This window comes from Paracoccidioides brasiliensis (genome assembly GCF_000150735.1).
Source record: "Paracoccidioides brasiliensis Pb18 unplaced genomic scaffold supercont2.6, whole genome shotgun sequence".
Lineage (NCBI taxonomy): Eukaryota > Fungi > Ascomycota > Eurotiomycetes > Onygenales > Ajellomycetaceae > Paracoccidioides > Paracoccidioides brasiliensis.
Genome location: NW_011371363.1, coordinates 714,359 through 733,094, shown reverse-complemented (window position 1 = coordinate 733,094; position 18,736 = coordinate 714,359). Strand labels below are relative to the sequence as shown.

General features: G+C 46.7%; 6 protein-coding genes across 6 annotated transcripts; 2 read left to right on the top strand and 4 right to left on the bottom strand.

Annotated features, from left to right (window-relative positions):
* On the bottom strand, positions 1-4,597 carry PADG_05317 (Arf family guanine nucleotide exchange factor SYT1; the record flags this gene model as incomplete). Its single annotated transcript, XM_010762384.1, has 3 exons — positions 1-2,732; positions 2,792-4,099; positions 4,213-4,597. 3 exons carry the CDS (start codon positions 4,595-4,597, stop codon positions 1-3), a joined length of 4,425 nt encoding a protein of 1,474 aa, XP_010760686.1.
* Positions 4,598-7,410: 2,813 nt separating this feature from the next.
* PADG_05316 (uncharacterized protein) lies at positions 7,411-10,704 on the top strand (the record flags this gene model as incomplete). Its single annotated transcript, XM_010762383.1, has 7 exons — positions 7,411-8,006; positions 8,067-8,157; positions 8,237-8,632; positions 8,930-9,124; positions 9,188-9,298; positions 9,355-10,586; positions 10,671-10,704. The coding sequence occupies 7 exons, from the start codon at positions 7,411-7,413 to the stop codon at positions 10,702-10,704; spliced, it is 2,655 nt and encodes an 884-aa protein (XP_010760685.1).
* Positions 10,705-11,170: 466 nt separating this feature from the next.
* On the bottom strand, positions 11,171-13,034 carry PADG_05315 (uncharacterized protein; the record flags this gene model as incomplete). Its single annotated transcript, XM_010762655.1, has 2 exons — positions 11,171-12,523; positions 12,612-13,034. The coding sequence occupies 2 exons, from the start codon at positions 13,032-13,034 to the stop codon at positions 11,171-11,173; spliced, it is 1,776 nt and encodes a 591-aa protein (XP_010760957.1).
* A 761-nt stretch (positions 13,035-13,795) lies between these two features.
* Positions 13,796-14,546, top strand: PADG_05314 (uncharacterized protein; the record flags this gene model as incomplete). Its single annotated transcript, XM_010762654.1, has 2 exons — positions 13,796-13,976; positions 14,011-14,546. The coding sequence occupies 2 exons, from the start codon at positions 13,796-13,798 to the stop codon at positions 14,544-14,546; spliced, it is 717 nt and encodes a 238-aa protein (XP_010760956.1).
* Positions 14,547-14,929: 383 nt separating this feature from the next.
* Positions 14,930-16,941, bottom strand: PADG_05313 (uncharacterized protein; the record flags this gene model as incomplete). The annotated part of the gene is made up of 4 exons (XM_010762382.1): positions 14,930-15,040; positions 15,118-16,117; positions 16,218-16,473; positions 16,698-16,941. 4 exons carry the CDS (start codon positions 16,939-16,941, stop codon positions 14,930-14,932), a joined length of 1,611 nt encoding a protein of 536 aa, XP_010760684.1.
* A 355-nt stretch (positions 16,942-17,296) lies between these two features.
* PADG_05312 (uncharacterized protein) lies at positions 17,297-18,627 on the bottom strand (the record flags this gene model as incomplete). Its single annotated transcript, XM_010762381.1, has 3 exons — positions 17,297-17,833; positions 17,956-18,091; positions 18,437-18,627. 3 exons carry the CDS (start codon positions 18,625-18,627, stop codon positions 17,297-17,299), a joined length of 864 nt encoding a protein of 287 aa, XP_010760683.1.
* Between the last annotated feature and the right edge of the window lie 109 nt (positions 18,628-18,736).

Genomic DNA, 18,736 nt, shown 5'->3' with positions numbered 1-18,736 from the left:
TCATGCACTAACTGCTTGTTCAGGAGTGGTGTGGTTGGGCTGTTCTTGTGACCTGCTACGATGGCAGGAGCCGTCGCGCTTTTTGGGGGTAGAGGATTCATGGTCTGTGGCATCGGCTTGGTCATCTGAGTTTATGGATATTTCTTTTGCATTGTTGCTGTGCTCATCAAGTTTTAGAGGTTGCGAAGTTGGAGAGACTTCGCCGGGTTTGGATTGCATAGGAGAGGCATCTTCCTCGACAACGGGATCAACGGATTTAGATTGAGATTCGTTAACATTCGTGTGTTCCTCAACTAGAGGTTTGAAAACCTCGGGAGCTTCGCTTGTTCCATCAGTAGCATCTTGGTTCCCTATACTCATAGCAGTTGCTGTGCTAGTTGATCGGAGAGAGTTTGCCCGCCTCCTGATGGCAGAGTCCGAAACCAGAGACTCAGTTCCATCGCCAATATTCAAAACTTCAGAAACCCTGGAGTCCTCATATTGTATCGGCTTGCGCAGCTTTAACCGTTGTTCATGAGACATATTCTGCCACTCTGATCCAAAATTGACAACGGATGCCTTTTTGCCATGTAGCGTAAAACTGCCCGCTCCGCGGGCAAGACTTTCCGTCTCGGCAACGGGGGAACCATCATCAGCGGCAGATGTCGTGATGCTTGATTCCCTTCCTTTCTTGCTTCGATGATGATGGTGAAGAAGATGAGGATGAGGATGAGGATGAGGATGAGGATGAGGAAGAGGGATGTGATGTGCCTCGCGAAGGCTACGATGCAAACCTCGACGAGCCTTGCTGCGATGATCACCCGAACTGGATTCTGCCCCTATGTCGTGTAGCCTTTCCTTGTCATCCTCATTTGGAGCATCTGTCAGCTTTAGTGAATGAGGCGAATGTCTGGTAGTAAGGATTCCAGCTTCCCGCAAGAAACGCTCTTCCTCATCATTGACGCTTCGCGTGGGAGTTGAACGACCAGATGGTACGTGAACGCTACTTGAATCATCGACTGTGCTACTGAGCACAGAACTCTTGACGGACAGCTGGCGTGGCGAGACATTTGTGGTGGGATCGACATATGAAGAAGTGACGGAATCTTCTTTGGAACCAGCAGCGGAAGTTTTCTTTTGAACGGAACTGATTTGCGCAGGAACAACAGATGTAAGGGTGCTTGGTCGCCTTGCGCGAGGAGAAATTGTTTGGGATGGCGGGCCCGCTCCTCCTTCGAGAGATACCGGAGTGACAGCCCGAACAGGCCCAAAAGTGCCATCATTTTTGAAGGATATCTGTTCTGCGGTTGTAACTGACTCTGGTTTTGACGGGCGACGTTGGTCCAAATTTGAGACCAGTATAGAATTTAAGGTATTGAGCGATTGTTTCTCCAAGTGCAGACGTTCTTCACCGGATAGATCAAGAACAAGCATTTCGCGATGACACTTTGTCCGTGAGATCTCCAGCCTTGCCCACTTTATCTTTGCTGACATTCTCCCAGCAGCTAGGATAACTTGGTCCCTCGTTCTAGGATGAATAGGAGTTAGGACCTGGAGGTGTCTGGCGTTTCTTAATAATTCGTCGAGCTCCTTTTGCGCAGAAAATAGTTTCTCATTTGCCTCCCTGATTCTCTGTGACATTAGTTCCCGACGTGCCACTGAAACCTCTTCGACTAAGCCGGGATCCATTCTACGATTGGGGGCCGGGCTGTCGGGGACAGGTGTATTTGACGTTTCTGAAGTTGTGGAATCCTTGCGAGTTGATTTCCTATCCTCATGCCCTTCGTAATTGGCCCCAATCATTCCTCGCATTCGGACTCCTGTGGTGCGGAAAGTGGCTGCGTAGTTGATCATGGCAAGCCAATCCAGCATATCAGCCTCACTATTAGCGAGGAAAACCTCTTCAAAACCACCACGGCGGACGAGGAGAAAGGCGTGCTTATGTTTCTTGTAACTAGAATCTAACAAAGCAACTGCATCATGGGTTGACATTATAGCATCTGGCTTGAAATCTGTAATGGGAGGTTTGAAGGTGACCGCTCGGCGCCGGCCGTGCTTGTCATGCGATTCGCATTGAGAAATTAATGACTTCACCCACTGTACATCTCTGAAAAAATAAAGCTGTGAACCTGTCAGTACGGCACCCCATTCCTGCCAAGGAGATCTGGTTTTCTTTTTCTTAGGATCCTTTCGCCATAACAAGCCGACTTTAGCGACCCTGATATCCACGAGTCCAGGATGCGATTCTGCAGGATTCGCAATGCTACTTGAGGTAAGGAAGGCATCGGGCCTTGATCTCGCGGAAACAATCTGCAGTACCGATGATTTATTAAATGTGCGATGCAGGGCATCCATATCTGGAGTTTGGCCGGCAGCAAATGGACTATATACGTCTTCCAGTTCCATGACCTCCTTGAGATTAGGCCGTAGTGAGCCTAGCTTGCCATCCAATATCAGGGCATACGGGTCAACAGGGTCACGGGAGAGGCTCGGTAGGCTATCTGCACTGGGAACTTTGAACAAAGGTTTCCGTGGTTTGGGGGCCAAGAGGCGACTCAGGTTAAGTTCGTCTTCCACATGGATGAATGGTGTGTAAACTATGTTTTCATAAAAGCATTCAAGTATCTCTTCAGCCACTCCCTCTCCTTGTGTGTTGCGGACATAGTCTGATTTTTGCATCTTTCTCTTGTTATTTTTATTGAAGAAGTCTGTGTGCAAAATCAATAGGGAAAATGAAATGAAATAAGCTTGGTCTGATAATTTATTAGCGGAAAACATTCTCCAAACCACAAGATGCCGAAAAATATCGTACCTGTTGAGGCATATATGCCTGGATTGCATTCATGATAACGGTCCGCGAAGCTTTGGAGCACCCTGTCAATTTGCTGTGTCTCTTTCGGCAGCTCTACTTCCATAAGAAGCTTACGTATGGCCATATCAATAGGATCACCGAAAAAAGAAAATCCACGCATGTACTTTCTTAAAGCTGTAGAATAAAACTCCTCTGAAGATTGAGACAAGATAGTAGCAATTACACCGCGACGAACTGAGCTTTCCAATCGCGACAGGTAAGTGGCTGGAGAATCATCTTGTTCTCTAGCTGGCCACGAAACTAAATCCCGGGCGATGGAGAAGGAATTGGACTTGGACGCAACTGACGCGGGTGTGGCAGGTGCGCCAAAACATGGGGAGGCATCGCCTGTCCCGTTTTGGTCGGGATTGGATTTAAACCGACCTGGGAGACCGAAAAGATCACCGAAACTTTTCCTGGCAGCAGTGTATGTCGAAGTCCGGCTGGATGGAGCTAAATCCGGGGACAACTGATGCGGAACATCCTGAATATCAGCAAGGGAGCTCATAGTAGACGACCTTTCCCTTCGTGATACGCGAGTCGGTGGCTTCGGCGAACTTGATGACGTCGCGGAGCGTGCTGACGACCTCGAGTCTTTTCGAATTAAAGGCATTCCCGGAGAGATTGTACCTGGAGTTCCAAAATCTAGTGGTGAAGGCGATGGCGACGGAAGTGGTGGAAGCGATGGAGCAATGTCACGATTCTGATCTGTAGAAATAAGACTTTTGTTGTTCCCAGTCTGAGTTCTCTTGGGCTCTGATGGCTGCGACACTTGGCTCGAAGGGGTGACTTTTACAGGCAACGGGAAAAGTGGGCTTCGGCTGCGTTTCAGCCGCGGAAGGCGAAAAAGAGAGCTGGTGCCAGCCACGGTGCCGTTTTTCAAATAGACTCCATGTTCCGCAGAGCTGCCGTCTGATCTAGAAGATTCCGAGAATCGCGTGCCAGGCAACGAAATGCCGTCGCCCTGGGCGCGTAAGGCCCCACTGCTCCCTACGGAAGTAGTTGATAGTCTACCCTGGTATTCAAAGCTGATATGAGAGGCTCTGAGACTCGAAGGGGCGGTTTGTGGGCTACCCATCCCAGCAATTTGTCGAAATGATGAACTTCCGTTCGAAGAGTTGGAGTTTTTAGGTGTATGGTTATGGTGTGGGGGGGAGGCTGTCGCATGTCCCAAAACTGGTTTTTGCGTTCCAAGTTTGAATCTGTTCTTCCGCTTAGGGGTGGGTTTAGGGTCTGTGATGGTAGGTGATGTAGTAATTATTGTAGGGGCTTTAAATATAGGGAAACACCAAACAGTCAGTAGTCAGATACACTGGGGAGAAGAGCTAGGGCCTAGACCATATGGGGTTTCTATATTGAGAACGAAGGGAGGTTATACTTACGAGGGAGTAGAGAAGGAACGGGAGGTGTCTCCGCTTCGTTGTACGACGTTGATAACTGGGGATCCGACGCGTGCCTGAACCTCATCAGACTGAATCTGTTGAATATAGTGGTGCCCTGTTGTTTGGCATTAGGAACTGATTTTCCTCCGGATCCCGCAGGCCCATTGTCGGACAGGGATCTCTCAGATCTCTCAGCAGCCCGGGATTCTCCGGCCAGCGGTGAATTGGCAGTAGATTCTGAAAGACGGGGAGCGAGCTGGTCCATGGCGGAGTTGGAGCGAGGAATATGTTCGCTATGGCGCGCAGGGGCAGGCTCCGGATTGAGGGAGTGGTGTGGTTGCGAATTTCGGTCATCAGCACCAGGACGACACCCCTTCCATGGCATGATGGAGGTGGATTTGCGCATAGTCAATGGGTCATGGCATGCGGGCTAGGTAGCAGACAGACCCTTAGACCATGCGTGCAGTTCTCTCCAATGGGATCGACATAGAATCTCTGGCAGTCGCAAGCTGGCCGATTCGTTGGTGAAGACAACCGGGACGTGTGTACTGACTTTGTGTACTGAACATGGGGTCAACGGGGGGAAGAGGGGGTGACAATCAAACGAGTGACGTTGGAATAGGATCCTGACAACGGGGGAGGCGCATCCAACTCCAGCAGCAACCACTCAGCGAGGTTCCTTCGGCGAGATTCTTCAGCGAGGAGTAGTTGTCGATGTGTATACCTAGGTACTGTACTGTGCTGTGCTGTGCTGTGCTGTGCTGTGCTGTGCTGTGCTGTGCTGTGCTGTGGTCGAGGTTGGAGGTTGGATAAGAGAGATACGTAGTTATGGTGTGTAGTGGTTGCTGAGCTCAACCTCCTTCTCCAGGCCGGGGGAATAACCATGCTGCTAGTCAGCTAGTGTAACTAGTTCAGTGGAGTTTTAGTTGACCGATTGAGCCCAGCTCAGCCCAGAGAGATAACGTAATCGGCCCAAAGGGGAGAAGAAGAAGATGAAGAAGAAGAAGACAAGCCCAAGCCCAAGCCCAAGCCCAAGCCCTCCCCGTTGGGCTGGGTCCCCACAACCAACTGGAGCAAAGTCGCCTGGGCTTGCAAACGGGGGTGTTTTCCATATAGTTAACTATACAAAACTTCTTCCACCAGATAAACTCGTTATCTAATTAGTTAACTACGGAGTACAACTCCAAGTGGTTATAACTTATCCGGCCCCCAGCCTGCTCCCCAGACCACTCCTTCTTCGCCTAAGTCGAGAGTCATCGGAAACCAACGTCAGGCCAGCCAAGCCATTACAAAGAGGTTCGCTTTATTCCTCCTCAGTTTGATCCTGGATGCAGCAGCCTGCTTATCCACTAAAATTCTCTTTCCACTAATTAGTCACTCCTTACTGTGGGTGGTTCTTGTAGCACAGAGACTACATAGAACAGATAACAATTCAGAGTAGAACATGTTTCAAGCCCCCTTCTTTGCAAAGAAAAGAAAGCCTGACGGAGAATTACAGCTCAAAGAACAACCAAGCAAGCATTCTTAAGTAAACTCTTTTATTGGCCGGGTTCGTATTAGTAAGCTATACAATCGTTTCGTTTGACTTTGGAACAAGCATCCTATCAGAGTCCATGATGACTGTTGGACCGTTATTCAACTGGTTAAGGTAAATTAAAAAGGGGAAGCATGAAACCATATTTTGGGAGTCTGCAAGGCTTTGCACAATGACAATCACAAGTGATTTGTTACAAATCAATTCAATTATGAAACCTCTTCACGCACATGTCTCAAAGCCCAGTTGTGGAAAAAAAAAACCCCCCCAAAAAAAAGGAAAAAAAAAAGAAGAAAAAAAGGAATTGAATCAAAAAAGGGGAAATGCATAAGCCTTTCACACTCTTCAGGGTAAATAGTTGTTTAGTTATCTATGTTTTTAACTCCAACACCTGGTACCGACACAGCCCTTTGATGGTCTCTCTGCACTGTACATCGTGAGACCTCGCGATAGGAGAGGCTATGGAATGAAGTTGCAAAACCTAGGCAGGGATAGGATGGATTTTTCGCCGGCTTCATAGGGACAAGCTGCTCGGGCTAATTCATCAGCGCATATCGATGCAGGGGATATGCCACACTCTTCCTCGGTTAAAGACTTGGATTTTTGCAGGAACTTAACTGGGTTCGCGAACTCTCCCATGAGCAAGCTCAGCCTCGTGAGAAGCGTTATCAGACCATAAACAAATTACAATGGTACCCTGTTGATTCTTTTGGGCCGCAGATTCCATCTTTGAAGGCAGTGAGTGAACCTTCAGAATAGCATTAAGCCTTTCTTCCAGGACACGAACTTACATACCTATGGATCCGGCCGTCAGTTGTCTCAGGAGGGAATCTCATTGGACGAATTGGATACGGTTCCAACAACAACCTCGAGTCGATTCTAGTGTTTTGATTCCTGCGTTCTACGCAGAATAACAAGTATGTATTTGCGTAGCTGATTTGGGGCTGCTTGCCGGGGGAGGGGGGAGGGGGGGGGGTTATAATTATCTCCACCGGTCCCCGGTCGTAGATGAAGGATGAGGTTCAAGCCAGGTTCATTTCTGGTCAACTTGCGATTTCTCATCCCTCCACGAAAAGAGCAAATTCTCAATTGCAAATAAATAATGACATGATTTTAAAACGCTTGACTTCTCCACATGAAGGAATGAATCCATCTCCACCGCCTGGGCAGATAAAAATTCAGTCCGCGTTAGACTAAAATCATATTTAGCTCAGCTGATGTGCCAATATTTAGTTTAACTAAATGTTCCCCTGTGAGCTTCGTCAAGATATCAATTCCACGCCACATAACATGCAACACACGACACACGAAGACACAAGGTGTGAACGGGGATCAGGTATTCTCCGAAAATAAATATCATTTTGACACAACAACCTTGTCGCTTGGGATGATGCGGTATGGTCCCTAAGTAGATCTGCATCATGCTCAGGATTTGTTGACAGTTGCTCATTGCGGCGCTGGTCACTGCATATTTCCTGGAAGAGAAGGCTATCTCAGCCAGATGCAAGCAAATTGTGCGGGCTTCCTCCCGAGTTCAAGCTCCTTGGACTCGTCATACTACTTCAAGCATCAAGCCCCTCAGCCGTGCAAGTTAACCGATCCACGTTCTGCCAAACCTCCAGTACCAGACCACCACCTCTGTCAGTGGTATGTTGTGATCAATAATGAGCAATCCCACGAGAGCGTTAACGACTTCTGGAAATCTCGCCGAGGTAACCCTATCGAATAAATACACGTCCATATTCCTCGTCGTAGTGTATGATACTATGTTTGCTAATCCCAACCAGGCCAATCCCCCTGACTTTTCAGACATTTGGAAAGTCATCCTTCAACCCGGCGCAGCAGAGGATGAGCAGTTTGTAAGAAAATACTACAAAGGGCGCGGATCCCTCTCCATTCAAAATCTGCTCACGCAGCCTCGTCCGTGGATGTCGTGGAGCTACAGAGCTGCCTATCGAAAGCTTTTTGCGCTCTTAGAGCAGGCTTCATTGGACTTCAAGTTACGCTGCCGGGTCATGTTTGAGGAGTTGTCGGTGGATAATGATCGATATCAGCCGCGACATCTGGCTTACAATGAAGGCCATGCTCCTTTGTCTGTCATATTTGACGCCCTGAAGACGATTCCAGCAACGGTGCCGGACGCAGATCGTCCGGCGGAAAAGGTCAAGGGTACTGCGCATGTTAAAAAGTTTGCTCGGATACTACATGTAACGGATATTTCGCCGCTGGTGCTCAATTGTATCTTTGGGACATCTTCAAGGTCTGAGATGTATCAAAGTCCCCTTCCTAGTAACCCGCCATACTGATGTATTATTTGTAGTCTAGATATGAGTCACATCGCGGCATTTGTCGATAGAAATCTGAACAGTTTGAATTGGGCGAAAGTGAATCTGCTCCAGCTGCGAAACACGGTACGAACGTTTCAAAGAATCATGAAATACCCTTTTGCGAGAGAATATCTCCTTTTTAGCCATATCCTAATATTTGTAGAGCTGGTCTTCATACATATACGAATACCATTTTTCTTTCTATTACGTCACCTTGGACTTTTTCGAACTGGGTACAGTGAAACCTGATCCCCGCCAGATTCGAAGGTCGTGTCCATTCGGGAAGCGGAAGAGTACAAAGCATCGTTATATACACGAAGAAACTGTTTCGTTCTTATTATGTGGTCATTTCGACGAGGTATTCACTTGTTACCAGTTAGGTGACACTTATTTTAAACCTCGTTATGCGAAAGAAACGGGCGCTCGGTTCTTTCGATCTTATGATCCCGGTCAATCCCCTGGCCAACTTCTACTGTATTGGATTGTTGTGGCTTTGTTTCATGCAAGATCAAGATGGGAAAATGCCATCGATGCGCTAGACGCGGAGATGAAATCGCCGGTACTTTCATCCCCAAGATTGGAAATGTCTTATGTCTTGACTAACTTTTTCCAATCTTTAGTCTGATGTCGTATTCATGGAGGACAGAAGTGGTTGGTAGTGCCCATTTGTTCAGACAAAGAATACACAGTACATAGGCAACTTTAACACTAATATTTGGTAGATCTGATGGCCGACGACCCGCAGTTCTCCTTGTCCAAAACATACTTCTGGGCTCTTCAAACATATAAACTATTTGAGATACGGATTAACTCTAACTTCTGCTCTCAATGAATTCGAAATTGACCTACAAACCAGCGCACCCTAGAGCAAACAATCGCAACCTGGGAAACTTTCAAAATCGAATCCCTGCCCAAAATTCAGGATGGAAGGATCAGTCCGGAAGATTGGGATGCTGGAGTCAGTAACATCGAACAGGGAATCGAACTCCTTAAACCCAAAATAGCTCGCATCCGACGCGGTATACAGGATGTAAGGGATCTTCGAGAGGGGGTAGGTTCCAACAAATTTATCCAATAATGGCAGAACTTTGGGAATGATAACTAATTTGTTCAGCTCCAATCGACCGCTGCTGTATTTGATAGCCGAACTGCCGTTCGCCAGGGGGAAAACATTCGCCTGTTAACATACATCACATTGCTTTTCCTCCCCCTTTCCTTTGGCACGGTAGGCTGTGCTCCATCGATACATTCCATTCTGACAGAATCCTAACTCTCGTTTAGGGCATTTTTAGTATGCAATTCATCGAGTCCAACTCGAGCACGGTCAACGCCTTCGCCATCACCTTACCTATCATCACAATCGTCAGTGCTCTCGTAATTTTCAACCTCAACGCACTCACTGCCTCATTCGACTCTGCAGTCCGCAAAGCCACATTCGGTCTTCGAGGAAGGATGAAACTCCATCACAGAAAAGATTGGAAACAGAGAGCCCTCGCCCTGTATCAAGATGATATAAGTGCAGAGCCACCGGTACGAAAAGCTTCCAAACAGAGTAGCCATTGGGTATACATACTTTTCTTGATTGAGACTGCCACAATTCTTTTACCTGTTTCCGAACTTGATGCCGCACTGCGTTTTTACGGGATTTTTGATTCCAAAAGCGAGTGCGACCAAGACGATGGCGATGATGATATCACAGACAAAGAAGAAGCTCGCTTACATCTCCCTGGAAATAATAGACGAAAGGAAGTTCTAAGGAGGGTGAAAAGAGCCGCACAGCAAGCGGAGGAGCAGGAACAGAGACGCAGAGAGGAAGAGAAAGGGGCGGTAATCGTATTTTTCGGACGTTCCTATCGTAACAGTCTTCATGTATCCCGGGCTCTAATGGGTATCATTTTCAACTCCTTGAGGCTTCTTTTCATACCGATCTGGATCGTCCTGCTCTCCACAGAGTACATTTTGGTATTAGCCGCCTTCACACTTTTAAGCAGATCCCATCCTCACCCCACCCAACCCAGTCCTAACCCACCAGCTCATGCTGAAAAATCACCACGTTCCCATTCCTCTTTCGCGCACGCATGGCGTTTGCTCGGGCTCAATACCCTTACTGTCCCAAATCGACCCCGTCTTTTCTGTCCCGACTCCTCAAGTTCCTCCGAAATCTCCACCCCAGATAACAACCTCCCACCAATCCACAATAAAGGGAAGTCACCAACAGCAACCAAAGACGTAGCCCTCCAACGACCACAGATAGCAGTAGCTTCCCCGCCTACATCTTCTAAATCACACGGACTGCGTCACTCTACAAGACTCACAGTTCAATTGGGACCCGAGAACGATCCCAAAAGAGCATCCTCAATAATATCTCGAGAAGGAAATATGTCACCCCCTTCATCACCCTCATTTCCCGCAGCACCACTAACCGCAAATGTTGAGGTAAGGGTATTTGACCCCGAGCGGTCGCGGAGGACGGCGCGGGCAAGGATAGCAAGAGCGGCGAATGTTACGAGCCAGTTTGTCCCGCAAGATTTGGAGGGGGGAGATATATATAAGTAGTAATTACCGCCTAAGATTGATGGAATTGATATCGAATTTAGAGTTGATGGACGCACACATTATAATGAGTTATGACATGGTTTTTCTGTGCAGATTTTTAATTTCGTGTACGTACATTTTGTAGAGATATCCGATTCAAGATAATGTTAAGGGGAAGAATATCGTATGTATGTGTGCATACATATTATATTATTTATGACAATTGGTACAAGTTAGAAGGCCAGTGGAGAGATGAAATGAAATACGATTAAGAAACTGATCTAAAAAGGCAGAAAACAAGGCTTAAGAATAAGCTGCCCAATCTGGATATGCGACACAGCATCAACTGTCATCGGCGAGGATGTGTTCAGACCAAAAATGCCATTAAAAAGTAAATGAAATTGGGTAGGTGGTGCGTGAAATTCAACATACGCATATACCAAAGAGAAAAATGGTCAAATATTGTAGCAAATAAGGGTATTTAGAAAAACCATACAAAGAAAATATGCCAGAAAATGCCAAAGGGGAATGCAAAAATAACTCAGGTTGTTTCCCAAAATTTTTACCTCTTACGCCTCCTGCGAAAACCCCACTCGTCATTGTCATAACCTTCCCCTTCATTTTGATCATCATGATTCCTGTAATCATACGGTATCCAAGAGTCGTCATTCTCATCAAGTTCATTTTCGCTAGGAATATCATCTTCGTCGGCCTTGGGACGCTGGGATTCATCTTCCCAATCTAAGGGCCCGAACCCATCATGCCCGGATAAAAATCTGCCCAATACCATCACGGCATTGAACATCTCTTGACCCGTGGGGACGATATTTTCTCTAGGCAAGAGGAATCCATAGCTGCCTCTATCGCGAAGTTTAATTTGGTAGGAATATTTGACATTCAAGTCATGATAAAACCAGTCCAGAGCACTGCCTCCCGTCCTTTCAATGCGGGGAAATGGATCATCTGACTTGACTTTTGCCTGGGATGCCATGAGCCCTTCGCAGGCGGAGCTCACTTCGTAAGTCTCCCTGTTCGTCAATCGAATAGCCTTGGCAATCCCTATGGCCAGCTCTTCCAGGTTTTCCAAGTTGGGAGGATCGGGTTGGCAAGAGTACGAATATGGATAGCGGATTTGTTGAGAATAGGAATGGAGGTCGATGAAGGCGACGAATTCAGTATTGTTCTGTGCCGTTTGGTTCTTCGCCCACTGTGAGAATTGCTTCGCTTCGATTCCAGCAAATGGATCCTCTCCCGGATAGCTTTCTGAGCAAGGGTTATCCGCCGTGATATTGCCATCCCATTTGAACCCCCATGTACGATCCAAGTCCACACCGGGACAGAAGGGCAGGCTCGTGTCTTGCCTGTTCTTCCGCCAAATGCGATCAACTTCCCATGTGTAGATATAGCCGTCCGGGTTGAGGGTTGGAATGAAAATAAAGTCGAATTGTTGTAGAAGTTCAGCAACGTGCTTGGATTTAGCATAGTTGGTGATTAAAGAGTACGCAACATAATTCACCGTCGAAACACTGATCCATTCTCGCGCATGGGATCCTCCTGAAACAACAACGGTTTTGCGAGGTTTGGGGTTATTAGCTGGCCACACTCCGATCTGCAGAGCTGGGATATCACGACCCTCAAATGTAGACCCGATATTAATCATTTGCACGTGCGATGAAAACATCGAGGTTAGTAAGCGCATCCAAGGAACAATCACCGAAAACGGCTGATAATCTTGGAAGAATATATTCGTTTTGTCGGAAGAGTGCTTGGTAGATGGCGAGAAACCTTGCACGTCATATGAGGAACGTTGAGACGAGGAAGGATATGATTCGTATATGGTTTGAGGTAGGTCATGAATTAAAGGGATATGGGATGTTTGTAGTGATTTTGGGAGCAAGCCAAGAAGTGACGGGACCTGCAGGAGACGTTTTAATTAAGCAAAAGTGTTCGATATAACCATCACTTTTGCAAAAAGATAATGCATGCCCAACTCAGATACTTACCACATCCTTGGACAGTCTGATATCGACCCACTCATCCGTAGAGGCCCAAACATCTAGGAATAGAATATTGGAAGCCTCAGCAAGTGCTTTGACTTCCTCTGCATTCCGTATTGTAAATCGCAGCACGACATCATCGCCGTATCGTGCCCTCAAAGAAGCAGGGGCGGAGAAAAGAGGAAATTTGCCCTTATGGCCAGGTCTGTTTTTGCATAGTTGCGGCGGAACACGCCATAATCTCTCGATGACAGTGTTGCGGAGCCTGGTCCATAGACCCAGAGGAGCCTGTGGCTGAGTTTGCGGGAAAAGAGATATGCCCTCCGCCGGATGAGCAGGATAGCTGTTGCTTAAGAACGAGGGGATAGCGGTGATAGGTACTGCACAAGCTAGGATAGCCAGCACCGCAAGATGGGAGAATAGACGCATTGGTATTGCCTGTTGACCTAGGCGGATGGAATTGCTTTGGCTACACACCCCATGAGAAGGAAGAGGATGACGAGGATGCAGATGATAGTAAGGGATGTGGCGGGGAATAAATAGCGGTCGAGGGTTGGGTTAATCCGTAGTTTGCTTGCGGGATGCTTTGCCAACAACGAATTTGCCGGATTGCGCTGTAACTGCCAAGGCCGAACGACGGAGGGCCACCAGCAGGCATCACAATTAAATACTACTTCAAGATCATGAATATCTTAAGTGAAGGGATTTTATTTTCCAACGGTGATCCTCAAATTGAATATAGATGGAGAAGAAAAAGAGTATCAAACAGAAGACAGGTTTAATCACCATCGTCTCTTCTAGAGTAGATTCAGAAACAGTAAACATTAAACAACAGACTCTTCTACCAAGGGAGGAGAAATTGGTTTCATCATTTTGCCGTCCAAGTTTACTAGATTCAAAAAGACCATTGTGGCGTCCAGCTGCGATTGAGCGTACTGGGAATAAATCTTCTAGCTCCAGGCAAGGAATGATGCAAGGTTACCAAGCCAGCCCCTGGCGGCTTCAAACAACAACCAACAACTTTTGTTGCGAATAAAGATTGCCAGTAGCCGCCTCTGTCATGTGACTGAACATTTCCTAACTTTCCTTCTCTTCATCGTTCGATAAGCCCAATCACCTCAGAATTGGATCTCTGATACTATGAACGAGACACTGTGGAAAATCATGTTCGCATCATAGTCAACTGAATCATGGAAAATGAGGTTCTCAGGGAGGTACTTGGGCTGCGAGGTTCCATCATCTTTGAAGGCTATACAAATCTGGGGCATCCGCAGGAGAATTCGCTGAGTGAAGAGGTGCCTCACAAACTCACACAGACTGAGATGGCCACAGGACTGACCAAAGAGATTCGTCCTGCTCAGGATGTGATTGGTCAGGACTCTGCTGATGTTGACTCCTGCTGTAGACGGCTTGTTGCTGCAGTCACAACTCAGCTCTTCTCTTACGTGGTTCACAAAGAGGTGCATTACGGTTATGCCGTTGCAATCTGGCATTCGTGGTCGAACGCGAAGGGAAAGACCTGGGTCAGCTGCAAAGCCGCGAGGTGCCCCGGGATGCAGGGAAGTCAGTGGCTCCCAGTGGATGCCCAATGTCATTGAAACACCAGCCATTAAGACCCGCCCCTACTGCTCTCAGCAATGTCTTCTTGCGCTCAAGGATGGTAGCCCTCTTGATCCATCGTGCCCCAACTACCAGGATCACCAGAAGGGCCGAATCCAGATACACAGCTTCCGTTCTCGTTTCCAGAGGCAGCTTGCCATGGATCGTGGCCCAGATGCTGACTGCTGTCCCCTCTACAAGGCAGGGAGCTGTGGGGCACTGTTCAAGGTGAGGCTCTCATCACATGGATACACTGTGGTTCCCGAGGGTGTGGAATACGGCCAAGACGAGAGAGATGTCGTGTTTTGGAGTCGCGGGGGCCGTAGCTCTATTAAACAGTAGTTATGCATTGAGCTGGCTAATAAACGGTAACTACCTATTCACTATAAGTATATTTAAAATAGTAAATTTTAATTATTTAAATTATATACTATATATATATATATATATTTATAATAATAATAGTCACAATAAATTAATTAATACGTCTTTTATATGCTTATATTTTGACAAGTAATAATTTTTTATACCATATTCTTTAAAAAGTAATAATTAACCTGGTCATGCATTACTTCAAATAATAATAATCATTTGCAAAGCAATAACAGGTTAGGTAGTGACTCATAACTATAGGTAACTTCAAAACAAACACTGGAAATTCAAAATAATAAAACAGAATCAAGTCTCAGTCCAAATCTCAGCGCATATACCCTTTTCTACCATGGTTAAGGTGGGCCACCACCCAAGGGGAGACCTTGCCATCCAAAGGTAAGGTTTTGAGGAACGGATTCGTTATAACAGTTCCCATTTTCTATATCTAACCCCTTAAGGTCGTCCTAGTGCGAAAGATATCAGCAGGCTATACGCTATTTTCTGCCAACCTATGGCTTGTCAAGAGAAGAAGAACACTTACCGGGACGCGAAAAAACATAAACATCTGTTGATCCAGCCCTTTGAATCCTTTGGTATTGTACGGGACCCTATTGGCAGAGTCTGTGGCTGATGTGTTTCTCAAGAAAATGCATTGGACTTGTCCCGGATATTTTGTCACTAGCTGCGGGTACCCTGACATGATATCGAGATTTGTTGTGTCGCCAACGATTATGAACTTCCTCTTTGGAAAAGTCTGGAAAATTTTATCGAGCAGAAATTCGCGGATTGCCCAGGTAGCTTTCAAATCAGTTAAATTAACAATTCTAGTATCAAAGCTGCCGACGGGGTATGTTCTGAAGATATAATCCATGTACGGGCGAGTCAGTTGCTCAGGCGATGTTGTCAGATAGTGGAAATGCAGATCTGGCAAGCTGTGGGACCAATTTGCAAATATCTCAGGCATGTTCATCCAAGGAAAGAAAGGGCGGCCAAAGAGGTTAGCCAGACCTTCCTGTATGGAGAAAATTTTGGACACTCGAAGAACGTCGTCAATATCGCTGATGAGAGTGAGCCCTTCTGGGGGGATAAGGTAAGCCGTAGAATTTCCAGTATCCGTACCCCGAGAATATAGCTTGAGACGCTGGGTTTTGCGTGTCTCGTTTCCAGGTATCGGGAAGGCCCCGGACACATTCCTAATCTCGATGAACGAATCGAAGTCACCTTCGAGATTTGTGAGCCCGGGAATATCAATATTCAGACCGTCTATTGGGATCCCCTCCAAACCAGCACCTGCAGCGTCCTGATCCATGTCCGGGGTCACATGGAACGAGACTTTGCTGTGGCTCTGCTTAATCATTAATACGCTTCGTGTTGTGTTGAGGGCGTGAGCATAATGTGCAGGTGGAAATTTCTTCAGCGAAGCGCCGAGTAAGAATAGACTGGCTAGAGCATGAAGCATGTGGTTGGATATATTAGGCTGCTTGTAAACGCTTCCACGAAACCTGAGAGTCCATCCACTGTCGGTCCAATTTCCATAGCCACTACCAGCTGTAGTATTAACAGAGTGAACGACAACGAGATTCCATTCAGGGTCAACGACGTATATATATATATATATATATATATATTAGAAAGACTCACGATATAGTAAGAACTTCTGTTGGGGCCAATTTCAACAGGCCCTTTGAGCCATTGACAGAGTTTTTCAATTCCTGCGGGGTAGGAAAGATTTGGAAAATATTCACCTCTCTATTGATGGGCGATGGACCTTTAGGACTGAAAAAGCGTAACTTGGATCTCACGGATTTTTCAATTTCTCCCAGAAACCTCATCCAGTCGCTGGAAGTCGAGATATATATCGGTTCCGAAGATTGAAAAAAATCATCTGGAGTAGGGCCTGCGGCCAAAGTAGCAAGGCAACCAAGACAAAAGCATAGCAATATGGTGAAAACGAACGAACGAGAACATCCCGCCAAGCGTGTCCACATTTCCGAAGATGTATTCCCGCAGGTTAAAAACGCCAAACATAGATAGATAGGTTCATCCGGGCAGAAACATCTCCAGACTTGGACACGAACAACAGCGAGATGTTGCATGTTCGTCTGTTTCGTCGCAGTCCACAAAAAGCCATTCCTCGCTTTCGGCCAAGTTGGCAGGTCCCGTGGAGGAGCCAGGCACAGTCTACCTGGAAAGGCAAGAGATTAGGAGGCCGCAGCCCGTGTCCGCTGCTTCCAAGGCCGTCTTGAGCCCGGGCAGCGCGCCACTCCCCAAGAGGCGAAGCTTCCACTTCCATAGCCAGGTCCGTTTGGGGAGGTGTTGGGAAATGGATTAGGCCTCCGAAATCAGGTGCTTCCAGCCGCGCCATCGGCGAAGTGCACATCAAAGCGGGTGGGTGGGTATAAGGAATGGGGCGGAGTTGCTAACTTCTAATACTACAGAGCGTGAGGGGTGAGGGGAAAGCGGGCTGGGAGGACCTCCTGACGCGGAACATTCGTCTACACAGATTGGACGAATATCAATGTAGCACAATGGGTGGATTGCAACAAGTTGAGTCGAAAGGGGTAAAGGATGAAACAATTTCCCAATCAGAACGTATAACACTGGCAGTAGAAATCCCTTTCTGAATCAAATAAGAATTTTACTACCTGCTTTTACACTAAGGTTAAAAATAAAAATAAAAATAAAAATAAAAATAAATAAAAATAAAAATAAAAGTTTGTTTAACTGAGGTGCATCCTTGTCCTCTTTCGCGCGCTGCTCTTGACCGTAGGTATTTCAACATCCCTATCATAGGATCGCTTTTCCTTCTGGTCAAGCACGAGGCTTAGCACGTCGAAGCCAAACTGGGGATATTCCAAGCACATGGCCTTGAACTCTTGCTCTGCCTCGTGACGCAGGACATGGCTCCTGGTGGCCCAAAATGCCGCGACTGGTTTCCGGATAGTGACATCGTCCACTGGTGTATTGCCATAGACATATCTTGCATATGCGATTTCCCCACGCGCTGTGCTGTTGATGCGATGGATTTTGCCGTGGGCTAACTGCTTGAGATTTTGTAGTCCGAGTTTTTCTGCCAGGGTATATACGCGGGCATGCTTCAAAAGCTGGTCACCAGTGTCATCGACTTCTGGCATTGTGGGGTCGGATTCGAGTGCGTCGGATGAAGCAAGGCGTCTTGGGAAGTATTCGCCGGTGTACTGGTATTGGAGGAAACAACCAACGGTATCTAAAATCTCGTCCTCTAGTACAATTCGACGCTATGGAGCAGGTGGACGTGTTAGCATCCCATCCCTTACAGAAATATACCCGGCGGAGTGCCAGAAAATTTTCTTTGGAGCGTCGCTAGAGATATTCAAATAAAAGGTCAGGAGAGGCATACAGGGCCATCCTCAGAGAATTGGGCGACAGCGTCTCTGAAATAGGGGCTAGTCGTCAGGATTGCCTGATGGGCTGTTAGGCTGGTTTGTTCATCGCCTCTGCCGACAATCAATTCCACTATCGGGGATTTCAGGTATCTATGAAACAGGTTAAAATAATAATAATAATAATAATAATAATAATAATGATGATGATGATGATGATGATGATGACGATGATGATAATAATAATGATAATAATAATAATAATAATGAATAAGTGAATGAATGAATAAATAAATAATAAAAAAATGTAATAATAAAAAAATAAAAATGTACGTCAGTTTCTGGCTAACACAAGCAGGTCGAATCAAACAATGTGCTTGCTACTGGGCCGAAAGCAGGTTCCGTTGGAGTTACATCACGCAAGCCAGCTGATTGTCTGATACATGCATCACAATGCAGCGGAATCATTTTTGCCATATGAACCGACAGGCTACTCACTCGATAAATGTGGATTCCTTGCTCTCTGGCACTGGCACATTTGTTTTTTCCCTGTTAGCCCCGGCAGGACCTTCAGCTTCATCTCCGTTTGCAACAGTTTCCGCGCTATCGACATCAACTGGGGTTTCCGTGGCGCCGCCCATACCTACATCAGCGGCATCTGCAGGAAGTTCAATCCGTGCTTCAGCCATGGGTTTTAGCGTTTAAGAGGCAAAGCGAAAGGAGCAAAGGCGGGTAGAACGACCGACTACTACATGTATCGTTGATAGCAAAAGAACGAACCGCAATTAAAGATAAAAT